This window comes from Amphibalanus amphitrite, unplaced genomic scaffold, assembly GCF_019059575.1.
Source record: "Amphibalanus amphitrite isolate SeventyFive unplaced genomic scaffold, NRLGWU_Aamphi_draft 000289F_arrow, whole genome shotgun sequence".
Classification (NCBI taxonomy): Eukaryota; Metazoa; Arthropoda; class Thecostraca; order Balanomorpha; family Balanidae; genus Amphibalanus; species Amphibalanus amphitrite.
In genome coordinates, this window is record NW_024881784.1 from 570,671 (window position 1) to 594,366 (window position 23,696).

At 51.5% G+C, this 23,696-nt stretch overlaps 1 protein-coding gene across 4 annotated transcripts; it reads left to right on the forward strand.

Annotated features, from left to right (window-relative positions):
- Nucleotides 1-560: 560 nt before the first annotated feature.
- Nucleotides 561-23,620, forward strand: LOC122387538 (mucin-5AC-like). 4 transcript variants are annotated; one of them, XM_043377808.1, is made up of 3 exons: nt 561-784; nt 914-1,065; nt 18,292-23,620. In XM_043377808.1, exon 3 carries the CDS (start codon nt 18,388-18,390, stop codon nt 23,305-23,307), a length of 4,920 nt encoding a protein of 1,639 aa, XP_043233743.1. In that variant the 5' UTR covers nt 561-784; nt 914-1,065; nt 18,292-18,387; the 3' UTR covers nt 23,308-23,620. The 4 variants fall into 4 exon arrangements, 3 of the variants coding, with proteins under 3 accessions (XP_043233743.1, XP_043233744.1, XP_043233742.1); XM_043377809.1 differs by lacking the exon at nt 914-1,065; XR_006257617.1 differs by lacking the exons at nt 561-784; nt 18,292-23,620 and adding an exon at nt 1,299-1,414 and having other exon boundaries at nt 795-1,065.
- The last annotated feature ends 76 nt before the right edge of the window (nt 23,621-23,696 follow it).

The window sequence follows — 23,696 nt, forward strand, 5'->3', positions numbered from 1 at the left end:
GGAGCTGAATTCGAAGTTAGCAACCATATGAACATTTACGAAGTAACATATGATTTCAAGCTTTTACGACTAGACATCTTAATTCAAGGTAGGTACGTTTTTCGGCTACTAGTCGTTTATTGTTAAACAATAAACGACTAGTAGCCGAAAAACGTATCTACCTTGGGTTTAGGAAGTAGTTTTTGTGCCTTCGTAACATGCTACGAAGCTGTCAAAGGCGGTTGACACCTACTACAAATACTTAGGTACTCGGCAGGATTTCTACTGGTTGACCTGACCTGCCCTGACCCGACCTGGCCTAAATGCATGAAGACATCATCTGTGATCAACGCTAACATGATATTCGTGATCAGCACCCCGAAAAACCTCATTGCAGCTACTCTTTACGGCGTTCTAAAGGGTCCCGATTTCCCCTACTTTTGGGTCATTGACCCGACCTGGAAAGTTAGCCAATGACTAAGGACCTTAGCCTGGCAGGCGGTGGGCCTCCCGGCCACCTTCCGCGCAGTGTGTGTGTGTGTGGGGGGGGGCACTTTTTTGCCCCCCCCCCCCGTGTTAATGGCGCCCGCGGTCCGCATTGAATCCCTCACCCTTCCTTTGATGCCACACGTCAGCAGCTCTAGCTGAGTCGGACTTGCACCTCTAGCTGAGTCGGGCGAGTGCCGATGTGGCAGCTGGCCGCGGTCACGTGACCGAGCGTGACCCTTGTGCGGGCCGAGTAGAGGGCGTTGTTTTGTGCCCGGTGTGCTGAGGGGCGGACGTGTGAGCTGGAGCTGCGCGAAATGTAAGTGGATTTTGTATTTGAATTATACTTTGTTCTTTCTTGATATTGCTATAAACATGCTGATCGATTCATTAACGTAATATAGTTGTTTGTTCGAGTTTGATTTATGTACGTGTTTACTTTCGCTAGGCAGAGTGAGCACCGCGGAGTCGGGCTGCTCGTGAGTCCGGGGATGTTTGGCGGCCGAGCTGTGGCTGTGGGTTCCCCCGTGACGGACTGTGTGGACGGAGCGATCTTCGTGATGAGATCGACTTGTTGAGCGCCGGAGACGTGAACAGCCGGTATGTCAAACGTTGCGTCTGAATTACTGTACGAAGTTGCCCGAATTGTTAAGTGTTAATTAATCGAGTAAATGATAGCGCTAATAGTAATTTTGGTTCTAGAATTGCAGCAATATTTATTTCATGTAATGTTCAATGCACGGCTCACAATATGTCGTTTTGTTCGGACATGTCGGTTGTGGACGTGATTGTGTACTGACCGGTGCATTGTCTGTGTGTTTGTGTCCGGGCAGTAACGGACAGTTTCGGACTGCCTCGAGAGCTGATGCAGACGAATAGAGGTCCAGTTGACGGCACAGCGTGTGTGACTACGAGGGCGCTCGGTTTGGCCCACGGCTGAGGCCGTGGCGGCTACACCCCGTATCTCCAAAACTACTGGACGGATCCGTAAAATTCAAACGGCGTTCGATAGCCCTGTAAAATTTGTCGAGAGAAACAATTTCATTGACCTCAGGGTCACCGATGACGTCACAGGTCAGGTCAAAGATAAAATGTTTTACCGTTCACGGGTCTTCTAGGGAATGCGCTATAACACCGAGTAAAACGCATTTTGAGTAAAACGCAAATCAGCGATAGGGCGTTAGATGCCTAGTACATATGTTGCTATAAGAGGTCACTGATAATACCAGTTCAGGTCACAGGTTAGGTTACCAAGTCAGCACATGAAGCCAACTTATTATGCGATGCATGTTTTATGGCCAATTTTTCATTTCCAACTCAATGGTGTTAGTTATAAGACCATCAGGCACGGTTTATGTCATTTTCTGGTGGAGGTCAGGTCAAGGTCAGGTCAAAAAAGGTCAAAGTTTAAAGTTGATGGTTATGCATAAAATTGGTATTGATTCGATGCAGCTCGTCACGGGTAGTCTAATGGTGGTCTTTGTATTGCGCTACGAGGTCTAGAATTGCTAAAAATTGAGTTTGAAAATTTGACGTCATCAATTTTAAACAGTTTTTTCGCTTAACTTGGCCAAAAAGGAGGTATCGATCTCAAAGTTGGTATGTGGATAGAAGGCGGTAGGTAGTTAGTAGGTGCTATCACTTATATTCCGTTTTTTTTCGAAATTCAAAACACTTTTTGGATTTTTCGGCTATTATATTCAACCAACAATTTCAACAATCCGAGATAGCAGTATTGTAGTTAATTCTGCACCTTTTATGTCTATTTTTTTTTTGGTATCTCTAAAGCTGTAGGCCTGATAGCTCTTCCCGCGAAACCTTTTTTGGGTTGAAAATGGCAGAATGACGTCACTGTGACGTCATTAGAGGCCAACATATCATAATCTTTGGAAATTTTTTGTCAATGTGCAAAAGCTATTTACGAGAGGATACTGAAAGTTTGATGAAGATCGGCGCAGCGGTTCTGGAGATATCTCGAAAAAAAACTTAAGGGGAGGCAAAAAATGCCCCCCCCCCCCTACCGCCTGGAAGGTTAAAATTGGGTATCATCGGCTTCCTCTCGTCACGGGCAGCACGCTCATTTTTCCGCAAAGCTCTAGCTCGATCAGGCGAGAAACAGCAACAGGGGGGGGGGGTCCAACGGACCCTCCCCGTATACGTTCGCGGCTGGAAAAAACACCAATACGGGCGAGGGTTAAGGCACAAAGCAAGCACAAAGTGTCCGAACAAATTTTGGGAAAACTTCTTTTCACACAGTTATCGTGCAGTCCGAATCGAGTGAGCGGTTCAGTCCATGGTAGTTATACTGTAGAACTATACATGGCATTGTACTGCAAGTTCCACAGCATGACATCACCATTGTTCCATTCAGTCAATGAATCGTGAATTAATCAATCTTCAATTTATTATGCGTCTTTTCGAGAGACCAAATACAACATACCTACCTACAGTAGAATATAAGACACAACAGACAACAGTTGAACATAATGACTATGTAGCTCCAAAACGCACGTATGGAATTTATCGGGAATAATTCACATGTTAACCCTCGCCCGTAAACGGTGTTTTGCCACCTTCGCCCATGCAGGGGGGGGGGGGGTTGGTGCGACCCCCCCCCCTGGCGTTTGAAAACGGAGCGTCGTAGAGCTTAGCGGAAAAACCCACGGATTGCTCTCAACGAGATCTCGCGATTGGTGGTATATTTTTTGGTCCTAGGTCAACATTTGACCTACTTATGACCGGTCAAAGGTCAAATTTTCGGAAAAATCTAACGTTTTCAGATTTCCGCGCCGATTGCGGCAAAACGGTAAGAGATATCGACTTGCAACCTTCACTATCGTGATCCTTGATCAATTCTCTATCGTTTGGTGTGTATTTCGATGTCATAACTCTAAAAATGATGCGCTGGGAGCATCGGAAGTCTGCAAGGTCATTTGTGCATTGGGTCACGTCAGGCGTGTGACGTCACTGACCTGACCCTGACCCAAAATGAACTACAAGAAACAACCGACGATGCCTGAAATGGATAGCAAATTCGAATTCAGGGCATTAAAATACCCCGAAAAGGCATACAAGTGCAAAAAGTCATTACAGGTCAACCGAGGTCACTGACCTTACCTTGACCTTTAGTAACCTTCAAAATGTCAACGGACATTGTGCCAATGTCAAATCAGCCAGTTGTGATTATAAAACAATCCATCAGGTCAGTCGGCATTTATACCAATGTGAAGCAATCTCCAATTTAGCGTAAATCTGGCCGGAGGTTGTTCCCTTTATGACGTCATAACTCCGTGACCTGACATGACCTTGACAAAAAAAAATTACCAAAAGTTGCGCAAAGGATGCCCCAAAAGGTACTGAAAATTTGAGCAGGCTATCTGAAACGGTTCGGCGTGCAGCTAAGAAAAACCTCAGGGGGGGGGGGGGTTACATGGGCGAGGGTTAACATCAAGGTTAAAATTAGGCAACGTTTGATTTTCTCAGGTTCAGTTTTGCCGGTTTCGCTGGCTAAAACGCGTGCTTAGTTGAAAAAAACGTACTTGGAGCCAAACACCTTTTGAAAAAACTAAGTTATAGGAAATCATTGGCGGACCCTGAAAGGTGGTCTCGGACGTTGCGGGGAGCGGGCATGCAAATTACTTACCTACCTTGTGGGAGGCTATTGATGTCAACACATACATACATACATGCACACATACATGCACACATACATACATACATACATACATACATACATACATACATACATACATACATGCATACATACATACATACATACATACATACATACATACATACATACATACATACATACATACATACATGGGGCAAGTCTTTCTCGTTGAGTCTTCGAGTGTTGAGGTACTGAAGCAATGAGCAGTGTTCGCCATGGGCCGGGCCAGCCCAATGGGCCATGGGCTGGGCTGGGCCCTCAAATATGAAGGATCGATGGGCTGTGGATGGGCTGGGCCAAGAACTATAAAGTGGAGTCAGGGGTTCGCTACTGAGACTTCATTTTTGACGGGCTGGGCCGGGCTGGGCTTTGACGCTTTTACCAGGAATGGGCTCGGGCTGGGCCGGGCTGTGAACCCATGGGCCTGGGCTGGGCTGGACTGAGATTTTGCGGCCCGTGGCGAACACTGGTACTGAGTCTCGAGGCCGAGACCGTACAAGCTGTAGCTTTGGTAGAGCAAATTCACTAGTTATGAGGATGGCGTGGCTAGGGGCTGTCACGCTCATTGTCCAGCATGACCCAGAGACCATGTCTGGGGGACATCTCTGAGGACGTGACTTCCCGCCCCGCCTCCAAATCTCTATACATACCTAGCTGTGCTTTCACCACTGTAAAAAGTACACGTGGAAATAGAGGGCATCCGACATTTGAGACATTTGCTTCTTGGCTCTCCGGCAGGATCCAAAGTTGATAAAAATGTTGTTGTTTTTCTCGCATAGAAGCTTAACAACTTTTGTAGAAAAAGTTCGCAATAAAGTGCTCGGGAAAGGCCCCGCAGAGCAGAGCATTCAATACAACCATTGGGATCCACCAATCACGTAGAAAGTCGAGGTTCAGGAATCAGGGTTCAACCAATGTGCAGGTAAGGCATCAGAATTCCTCCTCCACGCTCAAAAACTTTTCGGCTGCACTATCGGCTTCCGTAAGCGTCGATGACCCAACTGCACGGCTTATCAATGTGAGCATGATGTGCCCCAAGCCGCCCTTTGTGCACCCGGAGGCTCTCCCTTACGGAGCGGGGACACGCATGAGCAGACACTTCGGTCAGGATCCAGTCGCAGACATGTCGACAATGTCTGACAGCGACACGTTTCTGGCCTCGCCACACTGTGAAACCAGCCTGAATTTAATATAAATAAAGTTCATCAAGGCTAAGATTTCTATGCTCATTGCCTACCTTCTGATTTCGCAGCCAAGTGCCGACATACCTACATAAAGGGCGCACAAGCCGATGTGCGCATAGATATAATAAGCAACATCTCCTGCTGTCGTGCGGAATAGTAAACGGCCGACAGGGTAACGTCTAAATTTGTTTTTTCCTACATGCCGGGGTATGTCTTAAGCACAGCACGAGCCGGGCAGTAAAACTATGACCAAGAAACTGTCGGTGTCAAAATGCCATGTTATTTGATAGGCCGGGCAGGAAACAAAAGTTTACTGCCCGAGTTTACTGCCCAGGGCAATGACCTCTAAACTACAGTTTATCGCATTAGTCGAGAGGAGGTATAATTGACAGGGAATGTATAATTGACATCATTATTGCATGATATTTGCCGCGTAAAATTAGAAAACTAATATTTTTTGGTAAATATCTGCTCTGCTTATCAAGGGTTTTGAAATATTTTGTATTGGTTACAAAGCCGAAATTATGGTAAGAATGCACCTACTAATCGAAATCCGTTATCGCTTGTTGTCTCATCTTCGTTTGATATGTCCAGTGGTCCACTGATGCCTTGGGCCTGAGTTAATGCGTTTTTATTTGGCAGTTGTAGTCCTTTCCTCGAAACAAACATGTTAAACATGGAAAATATAATGTATTTAACGAACGTTTAGCCATAGGGCATATCAGCAAAGTACGATTAAATAAATAAAGCAAAGATTCTTGCAAGAGCACTGGGAAAATTCGCGTTTAATCACTAGGAATATTATACCTTCTTCTTGTTGTTATGTCTGGCAAATCATTCAAGTATTATGTTTCTTGGATATCCATTTGTTGTGCCATTCTGAGATGATATTTTCAGACGTGATTCTTTTTGAAGTAAGGTATTTTGATGCATTTTCTTCTATAAATTTCCTTTAACCCGCGCACCGACGGGGGTCTGCGCCAACTTAGTACCGACGGGGGGGGGGGGGGCGGATGACCGCCCCCCCCCCCTGAGATCTCGAGAACGAAGCAAGATAGCGACAAGCGGTAAACGGCATCGGATACGCACGGTCAAGATCTACAATTTTTACAAAGGTCATTTTCAGGTCAGGTCAAAGATGACGTCACAGGGGTCGAAAAAGTCAAAATGGCGGCGCTAGATATAGAGAGAGTTTTTCTCGAATAACTTTCGAATTAGTCAAGATAGGAACAAACTAAGGGCATCATCGTGATCCTCTCGTCAATCCGCATCGAATGATATATATGTTGACCTCGAAAGGTCAAGGTCAAAGGTTGACCTCAGGTCACGTGACCTCGAGGTCATCATGCATATCATTCGATGCGTCTTGACGAGCTGAACACAATGAGACCATCCACGCGTCTGTATCTTGTTCCTGTACGGAGTTATTGGCCAAAAACCTTTGGTGACCTTTGATGACCTCACATGACCTCACAGCTGCCCAACAGCAAAACAGACCTCAAGGTAGTGAAGGTTGATCGTATATAAAGTCATGTATGGTATATGGGGCCATTCCGACCCGTTTTAGTGGTAAAAACAGGGAGTTGGTTTTTCCCCCATTGACTTATAATGGGGAGGTCGCGAAATTGACCTGACCTTAGGTCACCGATATCAAAATTCCGAGATATACAAATTGTAGCTACTAATGACCTAATAACATCCTGCGACTTTCAAAGGCCTCCGACATCTACTGTAGCTCTGGCACGGTGACAAAGTTGCAAAAAAGTGACTTGAGGTTGGGTCATTCAAAGTGACCTGGTGACCTGACCTTGAAAGGTAGGAGGTTCAAACTTGCACACCATGTGTAAAATTGATAAGGGAATAGTCATACCAAATTTCGCGGCGCTACGCGCCGCGGTTTTCCCGCTATTCGCGAAAAACCTCAGGGGGGGCGGATATCCCCCCCCGTCGGTGCGCGGGTTAAGGCTTTATCCACAGCAGTAGTGCAATCATTGTTAGGAAAATATGGACAAAACAATTGCATAAAAGTGTCACCAAAACCTGTCGAAACTAACCTAGCAGGTATGCGGCATGTAGGAAAAATCTTACTGACCTCAGCCGTACGAAATTATTTGGAAACTCGGCTTGCAAAATTTGACTCCGGCCCTCGTGCTTCGCACTCGGGCCTACGTCAATTTTGCAAACCTCGTTTCCAAATAATTTCGTCGGCCCGGTCAGTAATATATAATCTTCGCCATACGAGTGTATGTCGATTATGTCAGCGCTGTTGTGCAGCACACACGGGTGGAGAATGTTTGAAAAAGTTACCCCGGCCGGCGACCGAAAGTCAGAAAGACGATGATGCTCAAATATTTGTCAACGGTTATCAACAAACCCCTATTCTGTGGCATAGAATAATGGATGTCTGCGTACGTTTTTAGGGGAAACTGCTGCACGCAGGTGCGGAAGATTTCGTAATTGTTACAACAATTTTGCAACACGCCTTAAAATTTCGGACGCATGTCACCTAGTGCTAGGTCAGGTCATCAGGTCAAATTTGCTGGATGATCGTGCTAAAAATGCCATCATGCCCTTTGCAAAGCTTATTCCGTGGAACTTGCAACCTCCCCCACAAAACAAAATGTCAAATTTGACCGTTTTGACCCTCTTATTGATTTGAGCTCGCACCTGAAATATTATTCGCAACCGAGCCTTAAACGAGTAATCGAATGTTTTGTTTGCAGTGTTTAAGCTCCGTTATGTTCATGAACTGTGAGAAAAGTTGTCGGAGAACGCTAAAATCAGAGAAATTTGGCTTTTGATGATCTATGATGATTTTATAATTGAGCTTGCCTAAAACATGACCAGATTTCTCTAGTCACGTTTGTCGCTCTTTCAAACGTCGTTCCGCTTCTCGCCTCGTAGCCCAGCAGCCGAGTTAGAAGGAGTGTGAAAAGCCCACCTCTCGACTCAACGTGTTACGATTAGGCCACCACCCTGGCGGCCTTGGAGGAGCCTTGAGCCCCAGCAGCTCGTCCTTCTATCTCACTGATATTACACGGCCCTTAAATATGATTTACTTCTGTTTGATGAAACATGTCGGGCTCCGCGATGAAAAGACTTAAAAACATCAAGCTCCAAAATGAAAATAAAGTAAATTTTCAAGAACTTTTCAAGGTAGATAAGAATAATGAGAGACACTTTTATAGATGGCAGTTTTTTCGTATGGAGACAGCTTTTAGGATTTACAAAAGTGGAAAAAGTTACCCCGGCCGCGCCGGGGTCGGCTGAAAGTTACCCCGGCCACGGCCGGGGTGGCCGGGGTAGGTTCTCCACCCATGGCAGCACACATCACTCTGTCGTGTGGGGAAATCTGCGTTCAGACCTTTGCTGGCACTGTCAGCGACCGTGAAAGCTCTAAATACCAAGCATGGCTATTACGTAATGCTCCTGTGGCCAAACGCTCGTTTTTTATTGGTCATTACCGTGTCTGCAGGGCCAGAGCCTTCCCAATAGGATGCAACAGCCAAGGCGATGCAGTTAAGGACTTGATATTTTGATGTAATCGCGTCAATTTTCTGTATGTGATGATAAAGATGAGGTGGCACTTGAATTCGGTCTGTAGATCATACATATGCAGTACTGCGTAATAATTGTCGGTATAATCAGATCAAAAGTGGAAGATATCCAACTGACATTCACCTGATAACCGTCTCTTGAAAAGGTTAGGCTTAACTCGTGAACTGAGAAGGGTGTCAACAAAACCGAATGTTTCTTTTCACTTAGTGGTTGGAAAGGCCTTAATATGATTTTGAAATGACTTGGTGTGTTACTGGTATCAAGGCATGCTCGTAGTTTCACTTTTCCATTAAAACCATGTCTTGATGGACGTATAAACTGTCAATAAGCTGGGAGTCCGGCCGCTGCAGCTCTGCTCTCATGAGCCGAAATGCAGCCGGTCCGGTCCGGTGGGAAGTGGCCGGCTCCGGAGGACCGGACACTCCGGTCCCATGTCCGGTGGCACGTGCCGCCATGTGACACGGGGCGCGGCCTCCTACACCGGCTCCCGTGACCCGCCGCCCCGCCCCGCGCCGACCGGTCCCCGAGCTGCACAGAGCTGCCGGGAGAAACGATGTAAGTGGCACGGCAGACTGCACCGTCAACGAGACGACTGCGCCGAGACCGCCGGCCAGGCGACATTCCAATCGGCTCGGAAAACAGTCGGTGTAACAGCGGCTTAATAAGAGGAATCTGAAACATTTTCTGATGTCCTGATTTTTTTCAATGGTAGGTACCATGGATGATATAACACTCATTATCTCATCCATGGTAGGTACCTTATAAATTGAATTCAATGGAGTAATGAACCAGTCCATGAATCAATGAAATAATGAAACTAATAAACCTTCGCATAACTCTTTTATTCCACAGAATAATCCGAAAGGCTTTTCATTGTATCGGATATCAGATTTCTTTTTTAAAATTATCTTTTGTGATTACACCTTGATCATGTATAGTTACTTTTCGGATTATTCTCTGGGATAATAATATCTAACTCACAAGTCCATATATTTCGGATGATGTTGCTCACCCTTGGTCACTGGACAAAATAAAAACAATTACATATATATGAGCCAAGGGTGAGCAACATCATCCGAAATATACGGACTTGTGAGTTAGATATTTTTATCCCAGAGAATAATCCGAAAAGTAACTATACATAGCTAATTTCCTGGGAAAAAAAATGACTTTAAAACAACATATTACACCTTATCATTGAGCAACCAACTCTTCGACTTCATCGTTAAAACTCTGCACTCTGAATATTGTTGGTCCTCCGGACATTAAGCATAGTATGATCTATACATGTACCTATTTTTCCGGTGCGATGCGGATATATAGCTACAATAATAGAACATCACTTTAGCGATGTTCTTCCCTGTTAACAAAAAAAAAAAAAACATGGATGCCACCAGGTGTTCAGCAATCATGCAATGTTCCAGCTCTGTGTTAAAATTGGACGAGCCGATCTCTGCCAGCTGATGCGATAGGTGAAAACTAAAGCTGGACTCAAGTCCGCGCAAGTTTGAGCCCTCAGAAAGTAAAAGCTACGTTTTACCGGTACCTAAATCCTCCGTTACCGGGACCGGAGCACGGGTTACGCAGACACTGTGAACTTCCCCTTCGCTGCTTCCAAAAGTTAGCACGCTGCCGATCATAGGCCGCTCCACACGGGTGTTTGGGCGGTCCCTCAGAATGGACGGCGCTCGAAACCGCGCGGTGTGACCGCCGCCGGCCGCGCCGGTAAGAGATAGGGTCAGTCGTCTCCTCGGCCCGTGATACGTCAGTACAGGCTCGTCTTGTTACCTCAAAACAGCATAATCACATCACATTACGCTTTGTTGTGTATTGGTAATGTTTCGGAGAACAGAATATGCCAAAATTATCTTTCGGCATGTTTTATCTATATGGCACAAAATCAAAGAGGCGAATCGATCGGTGGTTATAAAGGACAGCATCTCAAAGTTTCGGAGCATAGGCGTAGGAACAGGGGGGGCCAGGTGGGCAAGTGCCCACCCACTTTTCGAGGTGGGGGGGCCAACCATGTGTTTTGGCCCACCCACTTTTTACTCGAGGCCCCTCGTCTCGATTTGAGAGGACGTCGTCGCCTTCCAGAATAAACAAACTCGGTAAAAATAAGTTCCACGAATCCCCACGGACTCCAAGGGGCCGTGATGGATCCAAGGAGGCCCTCTGTTCATACTTGTCAGTCGAAGTCCCTGAGACTGATGGCCTGAGAGACCCTAGTGGATCTGAGGAGGCCCCAATATCCACTGCATCTGGGGAGGCCCCTGACACTGGCGGTCTGGGAGGCCCCTCTATCCACACTAGTCAGAGGTCTGAGACTGGTGGTCTGGGAGGCCCCTCCATCCACACTAGTCAGAATAGGCCCCTGGCACTGGCGGTCTAGCCGAGGCCCCCTACCCTCACTAGTCAGAGGAGGCCCCTCTATCCTCAATAGTCAGAAGAGGCCCCTGAGACTGATGGTCTGGGAGGCCTATCCATCTACACTTTAGTCAGAGGAGGCCCCTGAGACTGATGACCTGAGAGGCCCTTATAAGCACACCAGGCAGAAGAGGCCCATGAGACTGATAGACTGAGAGGCCCTTCTATTCATACTGACCACAGGGGACCCCCAAAACTTTCGGTCTGGGAGGTCCCTCAATCCGGCACCAGTCAGAAGAGTCCCCTGAGAGTGATGGCCTGGGAAGCCCTTATATTCACACTAGGGAGAGGAGGCCCCTGAGACTGATGGTATGAGAGGCCCTCATATTCACACCAGTCAGAAGAGGCCCCCGAGGCTGATGGCTGTGAGGCCCTTCTGTTCATATAACTGGCCACTGGAGGCCCCTGAAACCGGTGGTCTGGGAGGTCCCTATGTATATCCACACTAGTCAAAAGAGGCCCCTGAGACAGATGGTTTGAGAGGCTCTTATATTCATACCGGCCACAAGAGGCCCCTGAGACTGATAGTCAGAGAGGTCCACTCCTAATGAATCTGAGGGGGCCCTCTATCCACATTTACACTTTTCTAGGGAGGCCCCCGAGACTGATGGCCTGAGAGGCCCTTTTATTTATACTGTCCACAGGAGCCCCCTGAGATTAATGGTCTGAGAGGCTCTTCTATTTATACTAACCAGAGGAGGCCCCTAGGATTGATGGTCTAACAGGCCCTTCCATTTATACTAGCCAGAGAAGGCCCATGAGACGGATGGTCTGAGAGGCTCTTCTATTCAAACTAGGCAGATGAGGCCCCTGAGAATGATAGTCCGAAGAGCATTGCGGCGGCAACTGGCCGTGGCCATCTTTCGGCTCGGTAGGGCCCCACAGAGCTCATGAGAGCACCTCAAGGGCTCCTAAGTAGACACGCTTATGCCCATAAGGGTGCCACGCCGGCTTCTGAAGGCTCCTTGTAGGCATCTAAGGGCCCTTTCCGGCCTCTAACGGCTCCACCCGCCTCACGCCTGTGATGGCTTCACACCAGTGTTTATGAGCGCCACACAGCGGCGCCTTTGAGGGTCATACTACATAGTGTCTCTTAGGGCCCTATATTGGTGGCTCTGGGGGCCCCACACCGGCTCCTCTGTGGGTCGCCACACCTGCGCATCTCAAGGCTCTATAGGTACATCTGAAGGACCCACACCGACACCTCTGAGGGCCCCACACCAGTATCTCGGAGCTCTGAAGGCCCCACACCGGTGACTCTGAGGACTCACCGGCTCCTGAGAACGCCATGTTGATGTCTAACGGCTCCACAAGGCCACTGAAGGCACCACACAAGCTCTCACTGAGCTCTTATGTCCATGTACCGGCCTCTGAGAGATTTAAGCCAGCGCATTCATAGAGTCCACACCAGCAATTGTAAGGGCTTCACATTGAAGTATCTGAGGGTTCCACACCGGTGTCTCTAAGGGCCACATACCGGGCACCGGCATCTCTGAGGGCCCCATACCGGCATCTCCGAGGGTCCACATCTGGCGGGCACCCATCAGCGACTGAAGGTCCCACACTGTCGACTCCGAGAGCGCCATCTGCGTCTGGGAGCACCATGCCCTCTCGAAGAACCACAGCGGCTCCTCCGTACGAAAGATGGGTGTCTGCATGCCAAAGGGGAGCGGTTCTGAGACAGTAGGGCACCTACGTGTAATAGAGGGGCGCCTATGAAGCCCATAGGGGCGCCTCAATGCGAAAGAGGGGCGCCTCTGAGGCATACATATATGGGCGTCCACATACAATAGAGGTCTGCAAATTGCAATTGATCAATGCCATGGGGGTGCATTCATAAGAAACAGGGGCGCCGGCATGGCAAAGAGAGGCGCCTTCAAGTGTCCATAAAAGAGAGACGCCTATGACAAGCGCACATTGTATGCGACAACGGGGCGACTGTGGGACCTATAGGGATGTCTCTGATGACTATGCATAGGGCGCTTATATGCCAAAGAGGGCGCCTATGAAGCTAATGGGGGCACCTGGGAAACGAGGAAGACATTTGTGTAAGGGTTTTCAGGGGTCATGCGCCGTTTGCGGCAAATAGATTCTAAAAAAATCGGAGGGGGAATAAGTTTTAAAAATGGTGCGGACTTTCCGCACTGTTCGCTTAAGCGGTTACGCCCCTGGGTACATCTGCCCGATCTCAGAAGCTAGATTTGGAGGTCATACTTGAAAGCAGCCAGCAGGACGAGGCAAAAGTTGGAGGCCCCTGAAAATAGGAGGCCCCCTGGAAAAGGAGGCCCCTTGACAGAGTGGCCCACCCACTTTTCATGACGTTCCTACGCCCGTGTTTCGGAGCGTTCCTTAAAAATAAAGATGCTATTTAAAATTCGAGAAAAAATGTTCAGGCTCATTGCCATTATCTCACTAGATCTTTCTTCGATATAAGTAATAGGTTCAGCTTGTTGATCTGATCGAAGAAATGCCTACCGTAAACCCATTTCCAAGGCCTCGTAAGAATACAACAGTAACCGACTGCACAAGATAATGTTATCGGTCTGAATAATGGTCTGGATCAGACTGGCCTTCCACTTCCGAGCTCGATGGCAGCACAACCAATCGAGGAAGACCGGCTCCTTGATCACTGGCTGAGCAGCGAGCAGCCGGTGCTCCCTAGTCCCTCTTGTGCAGATCAGCAGTCACCCGCCGCCGCGCCGGCTCAGACCGTCACACGATATAGGGACCGTCCCGTCCCGTCCCGACTCATCGCGACAAGAGGAAACCGCGTGTTCTGGTACAACCATAAACTTGTTACCTTTTCCGGTCTTTGAAATGCCACCCGTCAAGGACCACTGGCAAAATTTCTCATTTAGCTGATCACTTCTTGGACCAGCGGAAACAATACATGGAGAGGAATATCTAATTTAATCGAGAAAATGTGTGGAAGTGAAATCTCCAACAACGCCCGAATAAATGCCAAGGAATGTCTGCAATAGATTTAGGTACAGTGATGATTATGTGGTGACAATAGGGACTCGTTTTTCTTTTCCACACGTGCTTATGTATCTCATCCGCAAACGAAAGCAAAACAGCATATTTCATCCGGATGAGCCAGTTATCGTATAAATTAATATCCAATTGGTCAATCTATAATTCGAAATCATCCCGATATTCCATTCACTGTCTGTTCTAAAAATTTCATTAATCATTCGAAAAAAAACTCAAATCGCACTGATAAATGTAGCGTAATCCCTAGGTGCCTTATAAAAATTGCTACATTGTCTGTGCGCAGCAGGACAACAGAGCATTCTTCAGTGCCCTCGCAGCTCGATTTCTAAATATTTTATCCAGTAGAGGCATAGGTAAGTAAGAATTGGGTAAGGTTACGCCATCGGGTCGGCGCTCCGGGTTTCGAACTTCACGCGATCCCGTTACCACATCCGGCCATCCCGGACGCTCACAGAAAAAAGAACACCAACTATCGGGCATTGCGTGACGGAACGAAATAATTAGCTGAGCAAAGCAAATAACAATCTCACTGATCAGACATCGCAAACAATGCGGCTGAGAGCACTAGAAAGAGTTTGTGGTGCCATAGGCGGCGGAACGGAGAGGGCACCGGGGCGCCGTGCCCCCCTTTGATTTTGGCATTTTAACATGGGCGTAGGAACCTCACGAAAAGTGGGGGGGCCAGCGAAACTTCAATGTCACTTTGTGGGAGCCCCAATACCCCTATGAAGAAATTCTTTGCAGTTTTGTGCTCATCTCACCTTGCTGAACGATTTCCTGCTCTTAGTTTTGTATTTGAATCAAAAATAAAGATTTTACTTTGAAAAATGTCTGAAAAGTGGGGGGGCCATGGCCCCCCCGGCCCCCCCTGTTCCTACGCCTATGCATTTTAACATCACCCCTATGGGCGTTGCATGAAAAGAATGGGACCAAAAGTTGGCAGTGCCCCCCCCCCCCCTTTGAAGGTGTTCCGCCGCTACTGTGTGGTGCGACTCTAACGTCACAAGTAGATACTTTTCTGATAACTAGCAGTCAGCAGTACATAGGTAAAACATAGCACAGACCGTGCCTTATAAATTACAAAGCATACCTACAATTTGGCGGATTTTTTACACGGCCGCTTTTGGTTGATAAAGTACAACAGTAAAAGACTAGAGTGAAAACAGCCGAGTCTGATCATTTGCAGTGGAGACAAATGTTTGGGGTAAACGGTTACATAATCTGGACAAGGCTGCTTATGAAATCAGTAGGGAAATACATGTAATCTGGTGTAGAAAAGACAAGAAGAGAGCACAGACAGACGTACAGACAATGCCCTGCCGTATACCGGCTCATCTGGCACCAGCAAGGGAAAGTGGTCAATCGGCTGTAATGGAATGCAAGGTCCGCAGAATTAAGCCAAAGCACCCTTCACATTTCCGGAAGGAACTGGTTCCGCGTGTTTCAGTGCACGCAGGGATTGACGAACTCTGACCAGTTGCATTAGCCTGCCTTCAAACTGGTCTGGATTGTCTATTCGTCAGTAAAGCCAGAATATGTATGAAAGAGAGTGGGCCGTGGGCGACGCTTCAAATTTCTTACATATCGGCTTTTGAATGGGTTTTTATCTCCAATGCTTGCTACTCGCTTCACCTTTTCTTGTCAAAACGACAAACATCAGTGGACAATGAAGAAACTGTATACCTAATATCTTTGGGACAATAACTCATCGCCTTATAATCCCATCGGGGCAATAACTCATTCCAATTACCGGGCTCTATGTGGACTTCACGCCCAACGCTTTGGGTACTGGGATAGGGCTATTGAAGGGCGAGTGGATGCTTCCATTTCCAGCTTGACTCGCAGTTACATTTTTAAGGCGCAACATAAGTTTTGACGTTGTCTGAAGCCTCCACAAGTCATCTTTATATGTGTTACAGAAAGTATGAGAAATCCGTTAGTTTGCAACGACCCTAGGGTCGTTGCAACCACCTTAGGGTCGTTGCAACCACCCTAGTTTGTATGTGAAATCGACGATGCATTAGGCGCCTCATTCAATCGCTGCATTTATAACATCCTTTTTTTGCTAAATGATGACGTTAGGTGACCTGGAATGATGCATTTATATTTAAGTTTTAGTGCCGATATCGCCCACATGTTGTTGTCGATCCTCCCACAGGTTTTGCTGGAGGATCTCACGCAGGTTTTTAATGGGATTTAAGTGGGCATTGTCATCCGATGACTCCTCTTTCACCCAGGGGTACTTCTCGTTGCCACGGAAGAATTGTTGGTCGCGCTGCAGTTCCATCCTCCTCGGGGTGATTTTCGACCTCTCATATACCTATGTACATATAACAGTTATGTTGCATACCTGCTAAGTGTCAGGCTCAGTCTTGGGTGAGATCTCGTGATGCTATCACTGCTCTTTTACCGGACGCTGTGTTACAAGAATCGTCGAGTGAAAATTTTGAGGGCAAATATTATTTTTATCTCCAATGTGAGAAAACGTGAGAAATAAAAGTTCCCATTGCATTCAACTGTGTTGAATGCGAAATCGGTCATCACCAGAATGACCAACGTAACTACAACAAAGGATACAACTCGCACTAAAACTAAAGCCTCAGATTAGCGTCATGGCCGTGCCAAAATGATCAACCACCCCAAACATTTGTTTCACACGTATAAACAAGATGGAAACAATTTCTACCAATATGAAATTCTCTTGCAGTGCATCATATTGCTAAATATATCTACAGCCGGGCCCCAGGAGCAGATAGTGCCGGGGTGCCGGCAGCCCGCCAGAAATTCATGGTAATATGTCGTCAGGATCGCGATCAGTTTGCTCTTCCAATATGTCAAACGGCGTTTCAGTTATTGTCCTTCCCGGTTCGAGTTGGCGGGTGGCCGCCGTGAGACTTTCACTCTCACCGGGCTCGCTGCCGGCGGTGCCTGCACGAGCCGTTTTTATTCAGACTCGAGAATGCTTCATCCCCCCCGCTCCGGTATCTGGTAAAAAATCGCGTATCTGAGCCTGCTCGCGCCAAACTGGATCTTGAGCGGCCGAAAGGAGGCCGCGGTGACGGGCGGACGCTCACTTTCGCGACGGGGGGCGCTGACGGTGCCGCAGAGAAACCGCCCCGCTCCCGTGGCCAAAACCGGAAGGGCCACTGCACGACGCCGGCCGGCGGCGAGGGTACATTTATGGCCGGCGCCGGACGCATCTCCAGTCAGTGTGTGAGTGAGCCCGGCGGCGACCGGAGCCGAGAGCGAGACAAACGGACAGAGCTGCCAGCGGAGCGCCACCGGCAGCGAGTGCCGAGAGGCCGCACCATGACCAAGGTGACCACCGCAGTGCCGCCGAGGGAGTGTGCGGGTGGAGACTGGTGACACACAGCTGCCGAGGGCTGCCACAGCTCGTGCGAAGGCCGTGTGCTTCGATAGTGCTTCATGTGCATTTCTTCCTACTGCAGATAAGAAGGCAGTTGCCGGTTGGAAGGATAATTATTGACAACTGTGTGCCTATAGGAATCTAACGTGACTAATTCGATAATGTATGAGGTTAACAATTAAATTTCGACTCATTGTAATGAAGTGCAGAGTAGCATAACTGCATGTAGCGTTTAGTAGTGCTTTTAAACATACTGCGAACGATTGATTGTAGTCGTTTTAACCAGACCTCGTTAAGCTTGTAATTGATTAAAACATTAGCTTTAGGTACTCTGTGAAGGTTTGTCATAGCTAATGCAATTGTTCCAAGAGCTCACACCAGAATGTTCGGGCAATGATGGCTAAGTTTGGACAGACACTCAAAACACAAAAGATAAAATAAGAATAAGAAATATATAGGGGGACGAGAAATTAGGCGATGTCTTAACTATCTGACATTACATTACATAGCATAATATATGTACTGTGTCATATGAACAGTCACGCAATAGGTTTCTTCTATCTATCATCGTCTCCATTTGCCGCAATGACTGATTGCTGATGAAGCATTGTGTCTGCCCGCAGAGGAGCCTGGCCGCCCTGATAGCGGCGGGGCTGGTGGCCGCCTGCGCGGCGGCCGAGCCGTCCGCCGCCGACACCTCTCTGCCCAGCGACTCCAAAATGGACCGCATGCTGGTGGGCTGGGACGCCTCGGCGCTGGCAGACATGCCCGCGGCCGCTCCGGTCGCCCGCGAGGACCGCAAGACGGACCGCACGCTCGGACTCGCCGCCGCCTACTACGCCTACCAAAACCTGCCGGGCGTGGACTTCTTGCGGCGGGAAGACTCTGCTGCCCTGGGAGGCGGCCTCATGCTCTCTAGAAACGACGAGGAAGGCTTTACCAGGGTGGGCGGAGGCGCTCCAGCCGGGCCGCAGGAGCGCAGCGGCGGCAAAGGACACGGACAGGCTCACGGTCGTCAGCACGGGTTTGGGCCGCGCCCGAGGCCCGCCAGCCACGGCGGGTACCCGGGCCCAGTGCCGGGATCTCACTACGGCGGCCAGCCGCAGGGTGGAATTGGTCTCGGCGCGCACGGAGCCGGAGGACACGGCAAGTACCCCGCGGCAATTAAAGGCCCCTCTCACTACGGAGGGGGTCCGGGAGGTCACGGCAAGTACCCCGCGGCAATTAAAGGCCCCTCTCACTACGGAGGAGGGCGTCCGGGAGGGCGCGGCCACGGAAAGGGACGTCCAGGACATGGACCCGGAGGGCGCCCGGGAGGATTCGGTCTAGGAGGACGTCCGGGAGGACACGGCTTTGGAGGACGCCCGAAAGGACATGGTCACGGCGGAGGACGCCCAGGCGGAATCGGATTCGGAGGGCACCCGAAAGGACCAGGTTTCGGAGGACACCCGAAAGGACGCGGCCACGGAGGAGGGTACCCGGCGCCCGTTAAGGGCTCGTCTCATTACGGAGGAGGACGCCCGGGAGGTCACGGCAAGTACCCCGCGGCAATTAAAGGCCCCTCTCACTACGGAGGAGGACACGGTCACGGCGGAGCCGGCGGCGGCGGAGGAAAGTACCCAGCTGCCCTGAAGGGCCCGTCTCACTATGGAGGGGGACACTCGGGAGGGCACGGTCACGGAAAGTACCCAGCACCCGTGCAGGGCCCGTCTCACTACGGCGCTCCGGCTCACCCTGCTCCGATTCACCCCGCACCGGTTCATCCCGCCCCGGTTCACCCCGCACCTGTTCATCCCGCTCCGGTTCATCCCGCTCCGGTTCACCCCGTTCCAGTCCACCCTGCTCCGGTGCCCGGCCACGGCATTCCCAGACATCCCCAGCCTAAGGGCGCCCCGGTTCACCCAGCACCCGTGCATGGCCATGACGCCCCCAGGCACCCGGCGCCTCACGCCGCCTTCGCCGACGACCAGCACTCCGGGTTCGGTCCGCCCAAGAACGCCATCTCTCTGCCCGGCCCCGTGATTGAATCAGCAGGAGAGGTCAGAGGTCACCACGGCGGAGGGCCTGGCCCGGTCCACCCGCCACCCGTCGGCCGACCCCACCAGGACAGCGGCCGGCCGCAGCACGACGTCGGTCCCGTTCACCCAGTCCCGACGCCGCAGTTCTCCGGAGGCCGGCCACCGGCCCCTCAGGGCGGATTCGTTCCCAGTATAAGTCATCAGGCTCCCCAGATCCCGCCAATTTTCCGGGACGATGTCCAGGTAAACCCGCAGTTTCCTCCCTCGCCACCACCGCCGTCTCAGTTCTCCTCTAAGCCGCCACCGCAGTTCCATAGCCAGTTCAGCTCGCCGCCTCCCCCTGCACACCCGAGCCCGTCCCCGCCGTTTGGCACTCAGTTCCAGCAGGACCAGACCAGCTTCAGTCTCGGACCGGTCCGCTCACCGTCCGTGCAGGTCGGCTCCTCCGAGATCGGCCACTCCAGCTCACTGGGAGCCATCCGCGAGGTGTCCGGTCCCGTCTTCTCCCAGCAGGCTGGCATCGTCTCCAACAACCTTGGTCCCCTGCGGGAGGTATCCCGACCGAGCCAGCCGCAGGGCTTCAACCGGCAGCCCAAGTTCAACAGTCAGCTCAGCTCTGCCAACGAGATTGTCCGACCAGTCGAGTCTGCGAACCTCGGACCGGTGAGGGAGACTGCCGGTCCCGTTACCAGCCAGACCGCCGCCGACGGAGCCGGCTCCCCACTGCTGCAGTCACAGACGGTGGCCGACCTGCTGGGCGGACCGGCCTACGAGTATACGCAGCCCGCGGCCGAGCCAGTAGCCGCTGACAGCGACGGGGCGCCGCTCTACGGCAGCGCCGGCTCGGCGGCCGCCAACCGCGTACCCGCTCCCGTCGGCAGCAGCGACGAAGTCGTCTTGGTGGACGAAGACGGATGGCAGCCAATGAACGACGCCCCGACTCACAGCCTGAGCGCGAGCCGACCGGTCGGAGGACAGTTCGTCTCCCAGTCGGGCCCTACGGTTTCTCTGTCCGATCCGGTACCTGTGCCCAACAGTCTGGGTTTCGTCGGGCAGTCCCTGTCAGAGCCCAAGGAGATCCCCAGCACTCTCGCTCTAACAGGAGACTCGCTCTCTAACGCCAGACCAGTTCCCAGTCCTATTGGCCTCACTGGAAATGTTCTATCCGACGCACGGCCGGTCTCCGGCAGCTCTGGTTTTGCCGGCCAGTCACTGTCGCAGCCACGGCCGATCGGCGCTCCTCAGCCGGTGGGCCGTCTGCCGATCGACGTCAGCGCTGCTCTGAGTGACACCAACGCCAACAATGGCCTCTACCTGCCGCCACCGCGCGCCGCTACCGCTAGCGGCGTCATCAACCCGCCCATCCACATCAACACGGGCCGCGGCGGTGGCGGCTCTCAGCCATCCTCCGATGCCGGCTTACTGGACCTCTACAGCTCCGGATCGTCTGGAGCACCAACCGTGGCTCAGGTGCTGCTCTCCGTGGCTGAAGACGACAGAGCAGCGGACGAAGAAGACGACGCCGACATCAGCGCGTCTAGCAGTGTTACCAGCGGCGTGGTGGCCACAGCGGAAGAGGAGGAAGAGAAGAAGTCAGAGAGCAAAAATGGAGTTCGGAGACCCGGCCGGGGGCGAGCCATCCTCAGTAAACCAAACCAGACCACCTCTTCCGAGAGGGTTAAGTTTTCTGGAAGACGAAGGCCTGTCGTCAACGCAAACATACAGCCACGTAACCCGAACGTGGTTCGTGTTCCCACCAGCAGCCCCGCAGCCACAACACTTCCATCAGGTCTCAGCGGCCCTGTCAGCAGCGCCCTGGCCAACCTCTCTGCACGTATGAAGGCGCGTGAGCAGGCCCGTCGCCGCGGGCCGGCTTCTGCCACGGCGGTCTCTATCGTTAGCGTGTCCTCGACGGCGACCACCCGCACAGTACTGAGCCCCACCACGACGCAGGCGCTGCCACTCCGGGTCACATCCATCACCTCCACCGTGTCGGTGGGAGTCACCTCCGCCACCACTTCACCGAGCGGCAGCTCTGCGGCCACCACCAGGGTGTTCCGAGGCAGCACGTTCACCATCTCACCGACCAGGACGCTGCAGATCGCACAGGCCACGTCGACACGGTCATCGTTTGTCCCCGTCAGCAGCCTGCCCCCAGCGACGTTCAGTCCCCAGCCGACGTCAACCACTCTCAGGAGCCCGCAGTCAACCACAACGACCAGTTTCGTGCAGCCGACGCTCTCCTTCAGTCTGTCCAGTCCCACTCCCGCAGCATTCAGCCGCTCACAGCCGAGCCCCACGGTCTTCAGCCGTCCGCTGACGACGTCTTCAACGTTCAGCCGCCCCCGTCCGACTCCCACCGCCTTCCGGGCGACGACGTCCACCGGCTGGCGGTTCGCGCACCGTCCCATCAGCTGGAGCTTCTCCGCCGCAACGGACGACGATAAGGGCACCCTGTCGGTGACCCGCGGAGGCGACCAGTCCAACACCGTCTTCAGCTCCGAGGACAACTCATCTTCTGAGAACAAGGCTAACGTTGGAGCAGTCGCCACCACCGTCACCAACTCACCAGCGCCTGCGACGAAACCCTCTCCAACGCCGACGATCTCCCTGTCCCAGACCACTACCACCACGGCTCCAGCCAGTCTCGAGCTAGCAGCAACCATCCCGACGATCAGCAGCTCGGACAACTCTCTGGATAGCAAAAACGAGTGGGAGGGCGGCTTCTCTCCCAGCCTGACCCCCGCCAGTCAGCCTCAGGGAGCAGTGAGCACGTCCTTCCCCAGCATCACTCTGCAGGCAACCGTTACAGACGAGGTTCCGGCGGTGACGGAGACATCCTCTGTTGAGGCGACGTCTGCCACTCCTGTCACACCTTCCCCTACCACCAGTCCGTTCAACGTCCGCCGGCCGTCCCGCGGCAGGAGGCCCGGCAGTCGGCGCAGGTTCAGGCCCAGCGCTGCACGGACGCCCTTCAGCAAGAAGGAAACCAACACCCCCGTTTTCAAAGTCGGGTTCAAGCAGCAGCCTGTGAAGCCGCGGAAGCCGTTCACTAACGCTGCCCAGCTGAGACCTACCGCCAACACTGACACCCCGGTAGAACCACTTTCCACTGAAGCTGAGGAAACTACCCCCACCAGCCAGCCGGAGGTGGAATCCACCGACGCGCCGACGCCCGAGACAACCCCGGCTACAGTGAGCACCACACCACGGGTCTCCCAGCGAGGTCAGCGCTGGGGCCAGCGTAAGGGTGTGCGGGCCCGCGGCCAGCGGCGCTACCAGGGCCGGCGGAGGTACTTTACCACCACCGAGGCTCCCGAAAAGAGCGGCGAAGTCGCAGCTCAGTCCACCGGTACCGCCGTCATCGGACAGACCACGCCCAGGACCATCCGCATCCGGCGCAAGAAGCTGATCCGCAGGAAGAAGCCGGCCGCGCTGAAGAAGGAGGAGCCGGAGGCGGAGGAGGAAGACGAGGAGGCGGGTACCCAGAGCGCTAGCCGCACGCGCTCGCAGCCGCCGTCCGGTCGCCGACGCCCGTTCCGTCGGGGTGGGCCGTCGTTCCGGCGCCGGAGGCGGTTTAGGGGCGACCAGCAGGGGGATGATGACGCAGAGGAGCAGTAGAAAAGACTCAGCACTTAACTGGGATGCAGTAGACCAATAATGATCCCAGCGAACTGATGAATCACGTCATAGGCCCGTGGTGGTATCACGAGTCATGACTTCGCCTTTTGTACCGGTCTGATGTAAGCGTCAGATATTGTTAATTGTCCGTACCCTGGACATTTTGTATTCCAGTGTTGCAAGCCTGCAGGGCCATTAACATGTGCTGTTTGTTGTTGCTGTATGGTACCGGAATTGTTATTGTTATGTGCCTATTTAAACATGTTTACATGTGCTGTATGAAGAGGTGTTTGAAATAAATAGATGAAAGGCATGTTCTCTGTTCAAAAGGGAATGGAAAGAGACCTAATGAATCGCCGCACAGGACGATGCACCAGAACATGATGTGT